At 39.5% G+C, this 21,151-nt stretch overlaps 1 protein-coding gene and 1 pseudogene across 20 annotated transcripts in view; one reads left to right on the forward strand and one right to left on the reverse strand.

The window, feature by feature from the left end:
- The window catches only part of TRIM2 (tripartite motif containing 2), a 187,545-nt gene that overhangs the window by 154,691 nt on the left and 11,703 nt on the right, over nucleotides 1-21,151 (forward strand). For 11 of the 20 annotated variants that reach the window (XM_016952393.3, XM_016952392.4, XM_016952396.4 and 8 more), the window contains 4 exons: nucleotides 8,907-9,010; nucleotides 9,254-9,421; nucleotides 16,051-16,231; nucleotides 17,492-17,562. In XM_016952393.3, coding sequence (XP_016807882.2) covers nucleotides 8,907-9,010; nucleotides 9,254-9,421; nucleotides 16,051-16,231; nucleotides 17,492-17,562 — 524 coding nt within the window. The remainder of the gene's footprint in view (nucleotides 1-8,906; nucleotides 9,011-9,253; nucleotides 9,422-16,050; nucleotides 16,232-17,491; nucleotides 17,563-21,151) is intronic. The other 9 variants (XM_063809108.1, XM_054683436.1, XM_063809107.1 and 6 more) reach the window with 2 other exon arrangements.
- Nucleotides 1,470-4,246, reverse strand: LOC129143815 (annexin A2-like; annotated as a pseudogene).

A 21,151-nucleotide genomic window follows, 5' to 3' on the forward strand; every position in this document is an offset into this window, starting at 1 on the left:
AAAGGCTTAGAACAGTGCAGGCACATGGTAAGGACTCAATAAATATTGACTGCTATTGTCATTATCATTATTAACCAAGAAAAGGAAGCCAAGATGAAGAGCAGATATGTGTCAGTTTTGATCTTCCAGGTTGAAGTGTATAGTAGGCAGTTTGCAGTATAGGTTTGGAGCTCAGCAAAGAAGTCAGGGCTAGAGACATCAATTTGGAAGCAAAAAGTATAGAGAAGTTACTTTAAATCATTAGCTTCAGTGAAATGTCAAAGATAGGCGTTGTAGTTCAAGAAGGAATAGATGGGGAATGGAAGCAGGAGAAACGAACAGGCATTCTCTGAGCCAGGCAAGAATTGCTACTTACAATTCTTAGTAGATATAATATACTTTCCATTCCCAATAACCCTACAGCATCATATTTGTTATGCTGGAGCCAGGCCATACTGGCTTATTCAGTGACTTCATATTGGTAGCTTGCAATTGGCCTTGATGAAAGCATTTACACTATAGAAATGGGAAATGCTACATATCAGAGCTCCCCTGGCCTCCCAGGCTCCCAGTCCTTGCCCTGCCAAGAGCCATATTACTAGGACAACATATAATTATCCTTACTGTTGAAGAAATGGAAGCTTAGAGAAGTGAAGCCCCTGCCTTTTAAATTGCACAATGATTCCTCTTCATTGAAAATGCCCTTTAACTATTTGGTTTTCCAAAGTTGATATATTTGATGCTTCTAATACTTGAAAACTTAAGTGTATGCCCACTGTGAGTGAGTTATTACATTACTCTAATATTGTATTAGAAAACAACCCTGAATGAGTTTAGAGAAATAGCTTAGAGCATCTGTTGATGATGATTTAAAACACAGGGATTATATTTCCTTGACTGTTAAAGAGTTTGCTGACTAGAAACCATGAGCTGGTTTTATTAGCTATTATACTAAAAAGAGTCATTGAACAAAGGGGAAGTCAGATGATGTGGGAGGGAATGAAAGAATTACAGGTGAATAGTCTCAAATTATTTAATTCATTATACACCATACCTTAATGAGTCGATGAGAAGTTGAATGAAACACTCGTTTTACTCTAGAACAGTGTAATTTAAAATGGATGTGTAAAATCGCTTAGCATGAATTCAGAGACTTTACAGGAAAAAAAAATATATTTTTTTTACTTGTTTCTAAAGTACAAATTCAGTTTATTAATCCATTTATGACACAGTACACAGGAGGCAAAGTGTTTCACATCATAGACTTCACTTCCAACTCCTTGGAATGTTCATTTCTTTGGCTTACAGGAGAGACTAGACAGGAAAGCCAGGCAATGCTTAGGCAACTAAAATGAGGTTGGGGGCAATGCTAACGTCATCCTCACAGGAACAGCCACAGGGACTGCTAGTCACAAGCTGGTTTTCTAGACCTGTTAGCTGGAAGCATGGGGAGCACCATTTCTGGACGCTCATGCTGTGTCGGGCTTCAGCTATCTCCACCACACAGGTACAGCACCCTTAGTGTCTTGCTGGATGTAATAGTACAGGGACTTGCTATACTTTCTCTTGAATTCAGACCTAATTTTCAACATGTCCACTTCATTGTGGGAGACCATGATTCTGATCAGGACCTTATCTTGAGTCCCCTTGCCCGTTATGGAGTCGTACAGCCGGTCAGCAAAATACAGGGGCTTGTTCTGAATACACTGGACCAGGTTCAGGAAAGCATTTTCCAGGTCTCCTTTAACCTCTTTCTTGATGCTCTCCAACATGTCATAAGGACTGTAGCTCTTGTACCTATCAAATACTTTCTGGAAGTGGGACATGCTCCGCTCGGTCATGAGGCTGATCCACTTGGGAACTTCAGTTCCTTTCCTCTTCACCCCAGCGTCATAGAGATCCCGGGCATCTTGGTCAATCAGTTCATAATCAATGACAGAGCCATCCTCTGCTCTTCTACCCTTTGCCAGGGCAACCATCAGCTTGCAGAAGTCACCAGATGTGTCCGAAATAATGTCCTTCTCCAGATCAGTCTTGTACATTTCCTTGTAGACTGTTAATTTCCTGCAGCTCTTGGTTGGTTCTTGAGCAGATGATCTCAATGAGGGAGTCCTTGTTGGTTCCCAGCCCCTTCATGGAAGATTTTAGCTCAGAAGCATCATACTGAGCAGGTGTCTTTAATAGGCCCAAAGCCACTATCTAGGTGGCCAGATAAGGCTGACTTAAGTGCTGATACAAGTTCCTTTTTGGTCCTTCTCTGGTAGGTGAAGGCAATATCCTGTCTCTGTGCATTGCTGTGGTTAGTCAAAATGTTGACAGTGGTGATCTCATCCACACCTTTGGTCTTGATGGCCATTTCAATGTTCAAAGCATCCTGCTCAGCATCAAATTTGGTGTAGGCTTTGACTGACCCAAATGCACTTGGGAGTGTAGAGGGTTCACCCTCCAAGCTGAGCTTGCACAGGATTTCATGAACAGCAGATATTTTGAAGGAAGCTGGGCTGGGCACCAAGACCTGAGAGCGTCCCCAGATGCTGAGGTGAAAATATATTATTTTATGCCCCTCTCCCCTGCCCCACCTCTGCAAACTACCACCTTTCCTCCCTAAAATATATGAGGAGGGAGGTCGTGCTAAGTTGGCATCTTAGGTCATTATAGGACCTTCACCCCATCCTTGAGAATCTCATCCTTGGGAACTCTTCTTGCATTTCAAGTGGAAAAAGATGCAACTAATATTGACTAAGTGCTAGGCACTATGCTGTGTTATAGGGTGCAATGGTGTACAGGACAGATGTTGCTCCTGCCCTCAAGCAACTTACAGTGTAGTGAAGGATACAGACAGTTAAATAAAGTATCATGTGTTAAAGGATGGGGTTTTCTAAAGGATTTTAAAGAGAAAACATGATTCATGTGAGCCCAAAATGTAATTATCTTCACCACCAAAACCCAGAAGAAGCCATGTGTGTATTGGGGAAAAAAGTGTTATGTAAAGGATCAGGAGAACCAGGTTTTATTCTTCCCCGTCTCTGATGATCTCGGTAATGTGTCTAGCTTCAACTTTCTCATCTATAAAATGGGGATGATAATGTTTGTCCTGCTATCTCATGGGATGGTATGTGAGAAAATGTACATGAAAGTGCTATAAATATAATTGAACATTTTGTTTTCCAGTGATACAATGGGGGTTGTAATTTACTCACTCATTAATAACTTATTCATGCACTTTTTCATCCAGCAAACATTTGTTAAGCACCTACTTGATTGAAGATCCTGTGTTAGATCTTACACTTGGCTCAGTTTCATCTTGTTGCATGATTCCATTCAAAACATCTAGATTTATTTAGCATTAACTTCCTTTTTTTTTTTTGAGATGGAGTCTTGCAGGCTGAAGTACAGTGGCATGATCTCAGCCCACTGCAACCACTGCCTCCTGGGTTCAAACAATTCTCCTGCCTCGGCCTTCTGAGTAGCTGGGATTACAGGCATGCGCCACCATGCTCAGCTAATTTTTTGTATTTTTAGTAGTAGGGATGGGGTTTCATTATGTTGGCCAGGCTGGTCTCAAATTCCTGACCTCAAGTGATCCACCCACCTTGGCCTCCCAAAGTGCTGGGATTACAGGTGTAAGCCATTGTGCCCGGCCAGCATTAATTTCATATTAAGTTGGAGTGGGTGGTGAGAGGAAATCTGCATTTATTGATCCCCTATTTCAGTCTAAGGGTTCACCTTATGTAATCTTCCTGGAGGGGTAGGTGGAAGTGACCAGGAAGAATATGGGTGAGAAGCTGTTGAATTAAAAATTCATTTTGTGCTTCATAGGCTAGACTTGCATCTGGAAAAACAAAATGATTTAATTATGGAATTATAGAATAATTGTTAAATTGATTATAATTACTTTAAAAATTCTTGTTATTCATTCTACTAGCTAATATGTAACCATCAAATGAAATCTTTTACATTAATGTAGATAGAAAAATATTTTATAAGTATTATATGTGTTTTGTGTTATTTATATTTGTTATGAAAGAACTAGTTTTTATTATATATTTAGAATACTTTAGAGAGAGAGAAGAGACTTTCTACAAATGAAACAGAATTTACTGAAAAGCTTGAAGAGTAAGGCATGATCCCAAATTATTTCTAACTTCTGGAATTGCCTTAAGACACTTTGCAAACACTTGAACATTTAGCATAATGACAATCTGCTGTAGTGCTGCATCACCATCAAGATATTTCTAGTCTAACTGTTGGTGAAAATAGTCGGCATCAATTGTCTTCCCAAGTATATGCTAGTGGTGTCCTTTTAATCTTCAGGAGTAACACACTGATTCTGCTGTGCTTTCAGGTAGAGTTTAAAAAATAATAATAATCAATAATCTCCAATACGACAAAAGAGGACCGTAAGAATCAGGAGATGTTACCAGGAATCCCAACCAGCCATTCAGAAACCGAGCCATAGAGCTTAAAGAAAAGATTTTTTAAAACAAGTATTGCAAAATAAAAATGGTAGTGCCTGTTTCGTTTAGCTTCTTTCAAAAATATATAAGCAATGTTAGACAAACAGATATTCCTCTGACCTTGTGATTTAATTTACATGTGGGCAACAGACTTGAGCTCTCCTTAAATTCAAACCAAGAATAAGAGCTGGGCCAACACATTGCCCTTGAGTTCAGCAGAGGTCATGGAACCTCTTTCCAGCAGTGTGGTCTTTTGCAACACAGTCCATTGCTCTTGTGACCTAGTATTAGCAGGTATGGAACATCTCACATTCATTTCAAGCTAAGCATAGAGTCTTCCTTCTCCTTGCTCTGAATGGTCTATTACTATGGAATCCAACTAAATATCTTCCCAAGTTTTAAAATTATACCCCAAAATACAACTATTGCCCATTTCTACTCACACTGAAAAAACGTGTGTTTATTTCTGTAAAGAGCAAAAAGTGTAGTACTTTTTCCTCATATTTTCCCTCCTGCAACATCATGTCCATATTTTCAAAAGGAAAACAGACTCTTTTTGACTAAGACACCTCCTTGACTAGTACTAAAGCACTATTTTCTCTGTTTTTTTTTTCTCTTCCTTTTATCAGCTGCTACTGTCTGCATGGTCTTCTGAATAGAATAGGCATCATTCTAGCAGGATAGACAAAAGGTTAGAGGAAGGAGAGCAGCAGGCAGTTTTTGTCCCTACCTGGACCACAAAGACAGTAAATCAGTGTTCATCTATTCTGTTCAGGTGCTTTTTAGCCCCTTCTCTCCTGTTTTTCAGTATTTTGTTCCCTTCCTTGTATGCCCTCTAAGCCTGGGTGCACTTTCAATTTTATATAAGCAAGAATCTAGAATAGCCTGGGTTTTATATAGTCACTTCTTTGGTTTATGGTCCAGTCTCAGTTAATTGGTCCTCATTTCCTCATCTTGTTTAATTCCATGCTTGTGTTTATCAATTTTTTTTTTTTTTGTAGAGATGGGTTCTTACTGTGTTGCCCAGGCTGTCTCGAACTCTTGGCCTCAAGCAATCCTCCTGCCTAAGCCTCCCAAAGTGCTGTGATTACAGGCGCGAGCTATGATGCCTGGCCTATAAAATGTTTTTGATAAATGAAGTTTTTATTCTTTTATTTATTTATTTATTTATTATTATTATACTTTAAGTTTTAGGGTACATGTGCACAATGTGCATGTTAGTTACATATGTATACATGTGCATGCTGGTGCGCTGCATCCACTAACTCGTCATCTAGCATTAGGTATATCTCCCAATGCTATCCCTCCCCCCTCCCCCCACCCCACAACAGTCCCCAGAGTGTGATGTTCCCCTTCCTGTGTGCATGTGTTCTCATTGTTCAATTCCCCCCTATGAGTGAGAATATGTGGTGTTTGGTTTTTTGTTCTTGCGATAGTTTACTGAGAATGATGATTTCCAATTTTATCCATGTCCCTACAAAGGACATGAACTCATCATTTTTTATGGCTGCATAGTATTCCATGGTGTATATGTGCCACATTTTCTTAATCCAGTCTATCATTGTTGGACATTTGGGTTGGTTCCAATTCTTTGCTATTGTGAATAATGCCACAACAAACAACCCCATCAAAAAGTGGGCGAAGGACATGAACAGACACTTCTCAAAAGAAGACATTTATGCAGCCAAAAAACACAGGAAAAAATGCTCACCATCACTGGCCATCAGAGAAATGCAAATCAAAACCACGATGAGATACCATCTCACACCAGTTAGAATGGCAATCATTAAAAAGTCAGGAAACAACAGGTGCTGGAGAGGATGTGGAGAAATAGGAATACTTTTACACTGTTGGTGGGACTGTAAACTAGTTCAACCATTGTGGAAGTCAGTGTGGCGATTCCTCAGGGATCTAGAACTAGAAATACCATTCGACCCAGCCATCCCATTACTGGGTATATATCCAAAGGACTATATAAATCCTGCTGCTATAAAGACACATGCACACGTATGTTTATTGCGGCATTATTCACAATTGCAAAGTTTTTATTCTTAAGAGACCCTGGCTTGTCCATACCACCTTTGAAAAATTATTTCTAAGCTGAGCATTTTAGAATTGTTTCTGTTTCTAGCCCATCTGTTTTGCTGTACCTGTTACCTAGCTATTATTCAGACATGGGGGAAAGACCAAAAATAATATTTGTTTTAAAACAAATATAAAATAAAAATGGCAGTGCCCGTTTCATCTAGATTCTTTCAGAAATATATAAGCAACGTTAGACAAACAGATGTTCCTCCGACCTTGTGATTTAACTTACATGTGGGAAACAGACTCAAGCTCTCCTTAACTTCAAACCATGTTGGCACATATCCCCTTCGAGGGCCAACCACTCCTTTCCTGCTCCCCACTACCAGAAACAACTCGCCATTTCACGAGTGTTCACTGCTTCCATATTCATGCATATTATGGGGATTCTATGTGGATCAAGTATCAAAGATCCTTTCTTCTGATACTTTTGAATTAAAATATGACAGTATCTGGATCTCAAATTTTTCTTTCATGCTAGTGCGAGTAGATGAGATGCAGAGTTAGTGAGTAAACTTGATAGGGTCCATGATTCAATGAACTGACCACCACCTGGGTCTGGTGAGAACCAGCTCGTCTATGATGATTCTGCCCAGCAATTTTGTTGTTGATTTTATTCTAAGTTTAATCCATCACCAATTTCAATTCCTAAACCCAAAAATCTGTTTCAGACAAGTCTGTTCCCAAACAGTGCTTAAGCAGGTGTTTTACATTGGCCACCACCAGCGCATCCTTGTCTACCCTTTCCTAAGGCACTGCATTGATGTCGAAAAACAAAATAGCAATGGCTTTTTTTTTTTTTTTTTTTTTGAGACAGAGTCTTGCTCTGTCATCTAGGCTAGAGTGCAGTGGTGTGATCTCAGTTCACTGCAACCTCCACCTCCCATGTTTGTTTAAGCGATTCTCCTGCCTCAGCCTACCGAGTAGCTGGGATTACAGGCACACACTGCCATGCCCAGTTAGTTTTTGTATTTTTAGTAGAGATGGGGTTTCACCATGTTGGCCAGGCTGGTGTCGAACTCCTGACCTCAGGTAATTCGTCCATCTCGGCCTCACAAAGTGCTGGGATTATAGGCATGAGCCACTGTTCCCGGCCCAAATTGCTCTTTTGAATATAAATGAAATTATAAACCTGAAGAATCGTTCTCTCTCTCTATGAAAAATTTATCTTTCTTCCTGGTCATTTTTGAGCAAAATTCATTGTTTCCATTCATTAATATTTACATCATCCTATTGAAATAAATCATAAAAACTTCTTTTAAAACAAAACCAGATGTCTGTTAACGTGTAGATGATTTGCTGTTTTTCTCTCTGCCTCATCTATTCTTTTAAAAGAGAGTCTAGTATGGCCAGGTGTGGTGGTTATTGTGGTATGTACCTATAGTTCCAACTAGTTGAGAGGCTGACATAGGAGAATCGCTTAGGCCCAGGAGTTTGAGACCAGCCTGGGCAATATCGCAAGACCCTGTCTCAAACAAACAAAACAAAACAAAACAAATCAAAAAAAGAATCTGGTATGGGTGGAAATATTTTCTTGGATTAATGAATTTCCTTTTGCCTTTCTTATTTAATCTACAAAGCACCCTGTGAGAATATCTTTTTATAATTTCAGGAAGAGTATCCAGCCTGTGAGATATTGAATCTTTGAAAATAATCTATAAGTAAATCCATAATATGAAAATCGCCTACTATTTTTATAACATCTGTGGCCTTCGGTTTGTCAAATGTACTGAAAGCCAAGCATCCACATTTCTTCCGAGAGCTGCTGAGTGAGAGGGTAGAATTTTGGCAAAACTATAAAATAAGGCCCTTTCCTGTTGCATATCCTTAGGGCAAGGCCCCTTTGCCAGGTTTCCCTCTCCCACTAAAACCAAGAATGGCAGGACCCAAACTGAGTCTGAACCATCCCAAATGCCCCACACACCCCAAATGCAAACCAGATCCACAAAGATAGAAGACAGAGGCAGAGTGACCAGGGCTGAGAATGTTTATTGCCATGCCCAAGGCAGCACAGACCTGGCAGATAGCAGTGCCATAGGGTAAAGTGGGAAAGCCATGTCAGATAAAGGCAGGCCGTATTAGTTTTTATCATGATGTCTTTGTGGGATCTAAGAATATTTTAAACATGTTAATATGCAGCTACAAATTAATAAGAGAAGATTGACATTTACTTAAAAAAGTGGTTTTGCAGAGACTGTTGGTCAGGAAGAGAGGTTTAATAGCATATGGATTAGATCATTGGGGAGGGAGGGTGCCCTTTTTTTAAAGTATATTTAAAAACAATGCATTCTCAGGTACCTGTGGAAATCTGAATTATTCTCTTGCTGAAACAGAGAAATCTAACCCTTTAGTGCTTAATTTTTATGATTTTATCATTTATTTTAGGTACCAAAGGAAGAAATAAAGGAGAGTTTACAAATCTTCAGGGGGTAGCTGCATCTACAAATGGAAAGATATTAATTGCAGACAGTAACAACCAATGTGTGCAGGTATAGCCCCTAATTATATACCTTTAACTACTTATATTGATAAAAATAGATATAGTTACATATATTCCTACTTTAGACTTCAGATACATGGTGTAAGGAAAAAAGCTTATGTTTATGTAGACTTTTCTTCAAATAGAGTTTACGTGTTTTGATCTCTGTATGTATGGCAGATGTTTTTGCCTATGCCTTCCTCAGCGATGCCTGTACTAGTTCACATTCCAATGAATGTAATTTATCTTACAGATATTTTCCAATGATGGCCAGTTCAAAAGTCGTTTTGGCATACGGGGACGCTCTCCGGGGCAGCTGCAGCGGCCCACAGGAGTGGCTGTACATCCCAGTGGGGACATAATCATTGCCGATTATGATAATAAATGGGTCAGCATTTTCTCCTCCGATGGGAAATTTAAGGTAAGATTAACTACTAATTGTTCACTAAACAATGGAGAGAAGGAATAGGAAATACAAGATGAAATTGCATATTTCTTTTTTGAGATGCAGTGCAACATTCAACAGTTCTTCATACACAAAGATATCTGACATCTAAGTTTGTGAAGTGAGAGTAACAGTGATAATTTCATAAATCTATTCGTATATATCCTAAATGTGGCTTTGTTTTTTAAAGCAATTAGGTTGCTCAGTCACTTTTTTTCTTTAAAACCGTAGATTTACAGGGAAACTGGTCCTGTTACCTCAATTCAATGAAAAACAACAAGGTTTTCAAAAGAGTTATTAAGAGGCAGTTTATATTTCTCAAATTAGTCTACATGTTGTCACTTAGGAAGTACTTTTTACTTTCTCAGGCCTGTGACAGATGATATGGGAGAAACAGAATTGTAAAAAATAGTTTCCACCTTTTAAAAATGTACAGGCCCATTTTGGAAAAAAGACTCACACACAAGAAATGTCAGAAAACAATTTATGTCAGTCTCTAATGAGTCGTACATTGATACAATCTGAAAACATACGTACATAATATGGGACTTGGAAAAAAAAAGAAAAGACTGAATTTCCAGAGAAAATGCAAGTGGAGCTACACTTTGAGGGATCCCATTGTTTGATATATTTGCTATCATTCCCAGCATCAGCTTTTTGCAAATAAAAATTTAACTCAATGTCTTCACCTAATTGCCAAAGAGTAGAGAGCCCTCTGGTGATAACAGAAATCTCTCTTATGAAGTGTCATCAAAGAATTGTATCAGCCCGCCCATTTTCTACATTTGTTCATAAAAAAATTGTGAGACACCTCGTCAAAGATCTTTGTAAGGGCCATTTGCATTATGCCTTTTTTTTTTTTTTTTTTGAGACGGAGTCTTGCTCTGTCGCCCAGTCTGGAGTGCAGTGGTGCGATCTCGGCTCACTGCAAGCTCTGCCTCCCAGGTTCACGCCATTCTCCTGCCTCAGCCTCCTGAGTAGCTGGGACTACAGGTGCTCGCCACCATGCCCGGCTAACTTTTTGCATTTTTAGTAGAGATGGGGTTTCACCGTGTTAGCTAGGATGGTCTCGATCTCCTGACCTCATGATCCGCCCGCCTCGGCCTCCCAAAGTGCTGGGATTACAGGCGTGAGCCACCGCGCCTGGCCACATTATGCCTTATATATTTCCCCGTCCAGCCTACTAGAGACTTCTATTTCTGTTGATAACATGAGTTTTAACTCAGATCAACACATTGCCATCCCAGCTTATTACTGTTTGGCCATCGGCAAATCGTAACTTCCTTGAGCTTCAATAGCCTCGTTTTTAAAATTTTGATTTAAAAAAGATCTATCTTGGCCAGGCGCGGTGGCTCAGCCTGTAATCCCAGCACTTTGGGAGGCCAAGGCGGGCAGATCACAAGATCAGGAGATCGAGACCATCCTGGCTAACACGGTGAAACCCCGTCTCTACTAAAAATACAAAAAAATTAGCCGGCCGTGGTGGCGTGCACCTGTAGTCCCAGCTGCTGGGGAGGCTGAGACAGCAGAATGGTGTGAACCCCGGGAGGTGGAGCTTGCAGTGAGCCAAGATCGTGCCACTGCACTCCAGCCTGGGCGACAGAGCAAGACTCTGTCTCAAAAAAAAAAAAAGGTCTATCTTGCCTGGGCATGGTGGCTCATGCCTGCAATCCCAGCACTTTGGGAAGCTGAAGCAGGAGGATTGCTTGAGCCCAGGAGTTCAAGACCAGCCTGGGAAACATGGCAAGACCCTGCCTCTACAAAAAATAAAATTAGCTAGGTGTGGTTGCACAGGCCTGTAGTCCCAGCCACTTGGGAGGCTGAGGTGGGAGGATTGCTTGAGCCCAGAAGTTAGAGGCTGCAGTCACCCGTGACTACACCTGTGCACTGCAGCCTGGGTGACAGAGTAAGACCCTGTCTCAAAAGAAAAAAAAGACCTATCTCATAGGATTTAAGCAAAGACTAAATGAGATTTTATGTGCCACATACAAAATAAGGATCTAAGAAATGAATATTCTTTTCCATGCCGCTAGTAACCCTGTCCAAAAAATGAAGTCTTGTTTGATCAGCTATGATCTGGGCTTCATGTCCTCACGCAGGCACCTGGTGGTCATCACTTTGTCTAGGAGTTTGGAGATGCTGCTTTTCATAATCCATTCTGGAATTCTAAAGATTACTCAAAGTGTACTCATTGGTTTCTTACTGGAAGAATTTCTGTTTTCCTTTTTAAAGTCTTCAGACTACTGTAGTCCCCTCATTGTTTTAATGAAATGAGTTACGTAATTGTGAAACTCTCAGATTTGAGCCTCTGTTTTGTGTGAGGCAGCATCTTGTCAATTTTGGAGACTGAAAAACTGTCATTTTTTATTCCATAATATTGCATGCAATTCTTCAATCACCCTTGAATTTTTGGTTTCACTAGAAATTTAATGGCTCTGTATGATGACCACATATACATAAAAATCTCCTTTCTGTAGCTCTAACTTCTTCCCCCTTTTTTGCATTTTAATAATTGTATATGTGGTAAGACATACCCAAATATGACAAGTTTAATGTGAATATTTATATCTTGAATATCTTGAAAATGTTTATATAGTTTGGAGGCAACCCATTTGTTTATGTTTTATTCTCTAGCAAAACCGTGATCTGTCTTTGTAAATTCAGAAGCTAATACTAAAATAGGTTCACTTACGGAGACAGGAGTTTTATGTCTAAGGAAGAAGGGCTCTCTAAGCATTTTTTGTTCAGTGGTTCAACAGTCTATCTGTAATAGACACTCTTAGAAGAACTGGGTTCTTAGAGTTGGAATATTAAAGGTAATAATGAGAATAAACTCTAAAGAACACTCATGCCCCCTAGAGGACTGGGGGAGTGGAGGTGGTGTAGTTTCAGCAATACCCTCTTCTATGATAGGTGTTGATCAAAACCCAAAGGGTAAAGGGATAGCATGTGTAAACACTTTAGGACCCTCACAGGAGTTCATCCAAGTGGAATATCCACAGGTATAGACAGAGATACTTATTTTCTTCTTTTTCTTCTTTGGTGGGACTCAGTAAAATTAAACAAGTGCTGAGAAAGACACACGTTTAACACCAGTGTAGACTCTTTGTATTTATTCCTAGTAGTTCCAGAGATGTAACATCTTATCTCCTTTTCTTTTATTCACCAATTTATTAGCCCTAATTTTTATTTCTCTCTGCCTCCTCTAAATTTATTCTATCTTCCCCACTGCCTCCTATCTTCCAGCCCATCTAGAAACCTTTTCTATCCAAACAAATGGAGACACCTCTGGCCACCTTACTCTAAAATATCTCATCTCTTTCCTGTTCAATTTAAGGAACTATTTGTTGAGTTAAATACCCTGATTAAACCATTCCAAAGGCAGGGTTAAAATATTTTTGCTGGGCCGGGCACAGTGGCTCACATCTGTAATCCCAGCACCTTGGGAGGCCGCAGTGGGCAAATCACCTGAGGTCAGGAGTTCAAGACCAGCCTGGCCAACATGGTGAAATCCCATCTCTACTAAAAACACAAAAAATTATCTGGGCATGGTGATGGGTGCCTGTAATCCTAGCTACTCGGGAGGCTGAGGCAGGAGGATCACTTGAACCCGGGAGGCAGAGGTTGCAATGAGCTGAGATTGCGCCATTGCACTCCAGCCTGGGCAACAAGAGCAAAACTCTGTCTCAAAATATATATATATATATTTTGTTGTTGTTGTTGTTTACTATTCTGTTTAAGATGGGGTTGACACAATCAGGGAAATGCAGGGATTCTTACCTTTCACTTGGTTGAATCCAGTGCAGCTAAACTAGGAGTGATGAAGGGAAGTGGAAAGAAATTTTGGTTCAATGTTTAAGTTATTCTTTCAGATCTGCCCTAGTTGTCACTACATGATAGAATGGAAGTAACCCTTTATTTTCTCTTTTTATTCTAGATAATTATCCATTTGATATTATTTGGTTGAGTCATCTAAGCAACTACAAGTGTTCATAATGTTAGGTAGTAATGACATTCTTGTTTTAATCATCGAAGTGCCTTCTCTCCCTTTTGATCTCTGCTGACTTACCCTCCATTTAGACATGAAACAACAAATGCCATTTCTTTACCCACCATTGTGTTATAGCCTCTTTGATCTTTGGGCTAGATTGGAGAATCAGAATCAAATTTACACAGCAGTTCCTCTTGCCAAGAAAACCACTGTTTCTTTCCTAAGTAATTGTGTTCCTTTGCTCTAAAGAGATGAAATCTGAATCTTCATCATTTATAAACTTAGAAAAATAAAAGGAGCATATAAAGTCTAAAGTCCCCATCATGCAAAGTCCCATCCTGCTACTAGAAAATTTAAAAATACATATGTGGTTCACATTATATTTCTATCAGACAGCACTAATATAGAGAGATAAAATAAGAAGGCTAAAGCATAACCTATGAGAATATAACTTTTTGGGTTTTCTAAGATATAGACGCTGATTTCTCACTTTTCCTTCCAGAAGTCTATGTACATACATGCACACATATAACACATGTGGACTCAGACTACACTCATTGTTCCTTACCTTAATTTGTTTAATAGCATGTCTGAGAGTTTTTGTTGTTGTTGTTGTTTTTGAGACAGAGTCTTGCTCTGTCACCCAGGCTGGAGTGAGGTGGCGCGACCTCGGCTAACTGCAACCTTCATCTCCCGGGTTCAAGTGATTCTCCTGCCTCAGCCTCCTGAGTAGCTGGAATTACAGGCACCCACCACCACACCCAGCTAATTTTTGTATTTTTAGTAGAGATGGGGTTTCACCACCTTGGCCGCACTGGTCTCGAACTCCTGACCTCAAGTTATCCACCCACCTCGGCCTCCCAAAGTGCTGGGATTACAGGTGTGAGCCACTGCGCCCGGCGAAGAGTTCTTTCATAAAAACACATAGATCTGCTTCCCTCCAACACGTCAAGCCTGGGTGCCAGGGAGAACTGTGGTTCTTATAGTTTCCCTGACTTAACATACATTCCTTCCTGCTGTTCCCCCACCTGGGGTGGTCCTTCGCCTTCCTTGTCTGCTGTGGCGTCATCAAGTTATCACTTCACATGCATTCTGAGATGGCCTAATTGAATTCTCCCAAGTATATTAAAATGAAGACTCAATACCACACTCTTTAAAGAGATACAGTAGACATGTTTGTCCCTGCAATGTGACTGAGACATACTTGAGGGCAAGAGCTACGTCTTATTTGTGTTTGTTTGCCATGTGCCTAGAATACCGTCAGGCACATAGTGGGTGCTTGGGCAGTGTTTGTAGAATTAGGAAATAAATAAGTGAATGAGTGAAGTACTTCTTTATATGTAGTCTAGAAAATGAAGCTATAGAAAGAAAAGTAAAGGTACAAGACCTGTATCTCATGGCAAATAGACATTTAAATACACACCACAGTCTACTCAGGAACAGGAATAAAATTTAAAATACGGTATATGATTGATAGAAATCAAATGCTTTTCCCCTATTTTAAAATATGATAAAAAGTGGAGCCATTTAATCATTATGATGGCCCTATAATAATGCTAGACTTTTAAAATTAATGTATTCAATAGATATTCATTGAATATTTATTATGCACCAAGAAGTATGTTGCCCCTGAGTACACAATGGTGAATAAAACAGATGTGACTCCCGCCCAAGGAGAACTTAATTCTCGTAAAGTTCAATGCTAGATGCCAGGCAATTTTGATATTATGACCTATAACAATGACAGTGATGGCTTCCCTACAGTGACTGCTTGCTGTGTGCTACACTCTACAGTAAACCCTTTACCTACCTTATTTTACTTAATACATCTTCCAAAAATGCCATTGGGAGTTGTCGAGTTGTCATTTTTTGGACATTTTTTAATGTATAAGGAATCTGAAGTTTAAGGAAATGAAATCCATATGTGCTATTCCAGGTGTGTTTAAAGCAAGCAATGGAAGTAGGTCATTCTTCTGAGTCATAATCCAGTGATCTTTCACCAGATCACACTGCCTCTTCAGCAGGGAACTGTGACCCCAGTTTAGGGGATCCTAGACAATTTTTGGTGGTGATCTCTTTTAAGAATAAGGATTTTAAGGGCTGGGCATGAGGGCTCATGCCTGTAATCCCAGCACTTTGGGAGGTCGAGGTGGGCGGATCATGAGGTCAGGAGTTCAAGACAAGCCTGGCCAACAAAGTGAAACTCTGTCTCTACTAAAAATACAAAAAAAATTAGCCGGGCATGGTGGTGCACGCCTGTAGTCCCAGCTACTCAGAAGGCTGAGGCAGGAGAATTGCTTGAACCCAGGAGGTGGAGGTTGCAGTGAGCCGAGATTGCACCACTGCACTCCAGCTGGGACAACAGAATGAGACTTTGTCTCAAAAATAAATAAATAAATAAAAGAATAAGGATTTATATAGATATCAGTAGCAGATAATGGATGTGACAAAGCCAGTTTTCCAAGACAGAAGTTCATTGTGATATATGAGTAGCTGTGTACCCGTTTGAACCTTCAGGTAAATGTTGACCAAAACAGTGTTTATCTTCATGTTCTGTAGTGGTTTAAACTTTGACTCTATACTGTACTTCTATTTCTGTACTTGTTTCAAACAGACAAAAATTGGATCAGGAAAGCTGATGGGACCCAAAGGAGTTTCTGTGGACCGCAATGGGCACATTATTGTTGTGGACAACAAGGCGTGCTGCGTGTTTATCTTCCAGCCAAACGGGAAAATAGTCACCAGGTTTGGTAGCCGAGGAAATGGGGACAGGCAGTTTGCAGGTACACTCGATGGTAATATGTAAACCCCCTTTTTTATGCTTCTTCTGCTCACATTTGCATGATGTTGGAGCATGTTGAAGACACCGCATCCCTAGTGTGTTTGCTGGCTTTGGGAAAGATGCTGGGGATAAAATCTAAGCAAAAGCATGGTTCGTTGCTTGAGTCTTAGTCACCGCCACCCACCCGGCAGTAAGTTGAGCTGCAGTCCATGTGTGGTTTTTATTGGTGGCAGTTCACAACTCAGAAGTCTAGCTTTGAAATATTCATATTAAATAAGGTATAAATTTTTAAATAAAAATATTTGAAAAACGAGGAATAACTACTGTTTCAGCCTAGCTGTAGCTTTGCTTAAAAAGCCACTGAATGAGAATTTTTTTTCACCTTTCTAGGTTATTGTAAGAGAACAGGAGTCTAGAATATTTGCTAGGTTTAAAGAGGGCAGTCTGTTTTACGTCTCTTTGGTGTAGCACTTTGCAATCACAAGCTTATTTAGGTTTTTGCATTTGCAAGAAGAGGCTGAAAATAGCTTATTAATTTTCTTTTTGAAAGGATGCTTTTGGCACTTAGTATTAATTTGCATAATATTTGTTTGTGTTTTGTCTCCAGTTCTGCCAAGGTTTTGAATGTCACCCAGAATTATAGTGTGGGTTTTCTGTTCTGTTGTTTGGTTTGGTTTTGTTTTGTTTTGTTTTTGAGACAGGGTCTCGCTCTGTCACCCAGGCTGGAGTGCAGTGGCGTGATCTCAGCTCACTGCAGCCTCAACCTCCCGGGTTCAAGTGATCCTCCTGCCTCAGCCCTCCAAGTAGCTGGGACTACAGGCGTGTGCCACCATGTCCAGCTAATCAATTTTTTAAAAATTACATATTGGAGTCTCTTTTCCAATGCTGAGTTGCCACGTCTTTCCTCGGTGGGAGCTGAGGGCTCTAAAATGACTAACATATACTCAGGGAAGCTGGCAGATGTGACTTTTAGATGGTGGCACAGAGAATGAATTCTGATGCTTACTGCTCCTCCCACTTCATTAGGGCTGCTAGAACTCCCAGCCTGCTTGGGAAAGAGTCAGAATAGACTGGCGCAAGTAGAGAATAATATAGGATCCATGTTATCTGGAACTGGAGGTCTGGCTGAATGATCTTTCAAAGACTGAGTCTATGATTCTTTGTACTTTCTTAAATAACTAAGTTAATATATTAAGTTTGTTTGTTACAGTAACTGCTATATGTAATCACTTTTGTTGTAGTCATCACATATTTTTTTCCATCTTTATTGCAGGTCCCCATTTTGCAGCTGTAAATAGCAATAATGAGATTATTATTACAGATTTCCATAATCATTCTGTCAAGGTACTACAAGCACATGAGTTGTTGTTAACTTTTAACTGCTTTTATGGAGAAATTGGTCTGCGAGAAAATAATGCAATACTTACATATGGCACCAAAGGGAGTTAACCAGCAGAGTAGACTTTGCTTCTGCTCAAGGATGCCGGTTTTAACTTGGACTTACAGACCTTGGAAAGTCAGGAAATTGAATAAAATGTGGTGGCAATAAGTTGCTTAATTTGAAACTGGTGCAGATGAAGAGGACTTGAAAATTAAATTTTAAAAAGCAATTCGTTGAACTTAGAGGCAGAACTTTCTGAAGCTTAATGTTTTGTGGCTAGTCAATAAATTAAAATCACTTTTTCAATTTTCCGCATCTTTTTGTTAAAAAAAAATTAGATGTTCGACTCTGTTACAACAACAGACAGCATGGGGAGGGGGATAATCCTAGCATACATTCATACAGTATATTTTATACTTCTTAGAATGCTTTCACACATTTGGTGTTCTTTAGAAAACAGTGACCTATAGTATATCTTTCTTACTAGGTACCAGGGGAGAGAGATTTGAACTTTATTATGAGAAAATCAGGAAATAATAAAATGGTTCAAAACACATTACTCACTTACTGAAATGATGAGGAAATATTTAGTAATATCCTAGATCAAGCTTCTCAAGGTGTGATGCATGTTCCACTGAAGGTATGATCCGTGGCCATAGGCAGTACACTGGTGGATATTTTTATTTTAAGTTATGCATTTATTTTAGGGCTACCTTTTGTTTACATCAAGTGATGCTGTTTTGCACTTACAGACATAATAAAGTTTTTCTTTAAATACATTAATCTAAATTTTAAAAGGTGAGTCATTTTAAAGGAAAAATGATAAGGAAACAGCAGAGGATGGTATGCCAGTGAGTAAAGTTTGCACTTAGAAACAATGACTGAGCAACCAAAATTAATAATGACTTATCAGTGCTAATGACTGCGATAGCTAGATAAGGGGTAGGATTTTTAACACCCAAAGGTACTCTCTGTGATGTCCTTTCTGCATCCTGGAAAGCCTCTAACCTGAGTAAATGGAGAGGGCTTGGATCTTTTTGATGGGTGCCAAGTCCCTGTGCAGACAGTAGCGCACAGGGCTGCGGAAATGGGGTCAGGATAAGGGAACAGGGTGCCCACCATTGCTTTTTTCTGAAACTGCTCCCTGCCATATTGTCTCTCCAGAGATGCTCACATGGTGGCATAAGTCCCCCCTACACTCAAATGCAGATAATCTGCATTCTCTGCTGAAACTACTGTCCATGGGAAGTGTCTTGGTAAAAGGAATAGGATAGTGGGAAAAGTTGGTAGCCAAAGAAGGACGGAAGTAGAGAGCAAAGAGGCAGCAGTAACCGGGCTGGGGACTGCCTCCCCAGGAGTTATAACAGTGCTGGAGAATGAGCACAACTGTCAAAGGATAACACAGGTTGTTCTCATACTTCCTACTCTCACTCACTTTGTAGAGGAATCATTCATATAACTACAGGGCATTCAGCAAGAAGGAAACCCATATGAGATCCTAATAGTACAAAGGCCAGCAAATGCTTGCATAGGTTCTGCCCACTCCCAACTGAAAGACAGTCATAATTAATCAAGTGGCTCTTTTCTACTAAGCGCAACTGTGATCTCAGAGCCTTTCCTGTCCAGTGCTCCAGGCAACCTCTAAGAATCAACTGGCATTGGTATGTGGGACGGCTCCTATTTACCAGTCCTGGCTGACACTGTAGAAAGAATTAAAACATATGTAAGTAGCCAAAATGCAAGGCAGGTAGCACTAAATAGTTTCATAAAATAGGTACATATAAAGTTTCCTAACTTTCCAAAAGAAAAGAGAAGATTTCCTTAATTAAGATGATCAGAGGAGACTTCCAAGTGGAGATGGTATTTGACATGAGCAGAATTTGGAAATCAGGAAAGGGCTATCATCAAGGTGATTTTTTTAAAAAACTTGCTTTAAATATTTATTGTAAAAAGCAAAGCTGTAAAAACTATTTAAGCTCATATTTCTGCCTCTTAATTTGTTTTCATGTGAATAATTTTTAAGTAATTAAATGGCATTTTAGTCGGGAAAAATAGAAAATATGAAACATTTATAATTCTTAATATTCTGAAAACTCTTCAAGTTTTCAGCATGGTAGAAGTAGATTATTTTAGCTATTTATTTAAACTCAATTTTCTTCTTGTTTTAAAAAACCATAGCCTTTCGTTGTTGTTTCTCTTCTTTTTGACAACTATTGCCAAATAAGTTTTATGGAATACTTGGGTTTTTCTTCCCCATGTAATGCTGAGCAGTTAGCAATAGTTCTGAATTCAGGTCACTTCTCTGTTGATAAGTGTAAAATGCGTATCTATAGGTCAGTGCTAACAAGGGGTCTTGTTAGCTTCTTAGCTATCTGCAGAATATATTTTCTTTTCATCACAAAAAAAGTAAGACTAGATTTGGCATCCTTCATTATCCCAAAATGAAGCAAAACTACTTGAGTCATTTGGATTATGCCCAGGAAAACATATTGACTCAGAAAGATAAACAAGGCTGGGCGCAGTGGCTCACGCCTGTAATCCCAGCACTCTGGGACGCCAAGGCGGACAGCTCACCTGAGGTCAGGAGTTCGAGACCAGCCTAGCCAACAGGGCGAAACCTCGTCTCCAGTAAAAATACAAAAATTAGCCGGGCGTGGTGGTGGGCGCCTGTAACTCCAGGCCCTCAGGAGGTTGAGGCAGGAGAATTGCTTGAACCAGGAAGTGGAGGTTGCGGTGAGCCAAGATTGTGCCACTGCATTCCAGCCTGGGTGACAGAATAAGACTCCATCTCAAAAAAAAAAAAAAAAAGAAAGAAAGATAAACAAAATGATTATTTGTAGGGCTTAATAAGGGAAAAAAATAGAGAATAATAAATTGTGTCCAGCATAAACATGTTCCCACTGGTCTTTAAAACTACAATGTGTTATGTAAAAGGAGACAAAAAGAGTCAGAAAAAAAATTTAAATATGGCATCTTAGGAAAAGCTGGTTGTTCTTGCCCTGGTCCTTTCTAAAGAACCACAAAGGTGGCTTGCTTTCTTGGCAAGTATGTAATGAATTCAGGAAGTAGCCATGACTCCTTCTTTTTTATCGTAATGTGAGTTTAGCCTGTAGAGATGGAAGTGTCCTACTTTCCCAAGGTACTTACCTAAAAGTAATGGTCATTTTGATCTTTTGTAATCAGAGATGACAACAGGTGGCTCTCTAAAAGGTCTTGAGATCATCCCCAAATGAAGATCTATACTCAAATATAGTGAGCTCTTTCAGTTCTACATTTGAGGAAACCTTACTCTCAAAGTGCCTTTTACATAATACTTTCAGATTTGTCAATGAATATTTCTATGCATCTAGGCATCATGACAATGCAAGTTAAAAATAATGTCCTGGAGACATTTCAAAACCATTAGGTATCATCTGAATCATCAAGATACAATTATGCTCACAATAGTGTTATCATTAAACATTAACATTTACTTTTTTCAAAATCAGTGATCTGTATTGATACATATTTAGTAGCACTCTATTAATAAGAATATGTAATTAACCACAGCAC

Source organism: Pan troglodytes, chromosome 3 (genome assembly GCF_028858775.2).
Source record: "Pan troglodytes isolate AG18354 chromosome 3, NHGRI_mPanTro3-v2.0_pri, whole genome shotgun sequence".
Lineage (NCBI taxonomy): Eukaryota > Metazoa > Chordata > Mammalia > Primates > Hominidae > Pan > Pan troglodytes.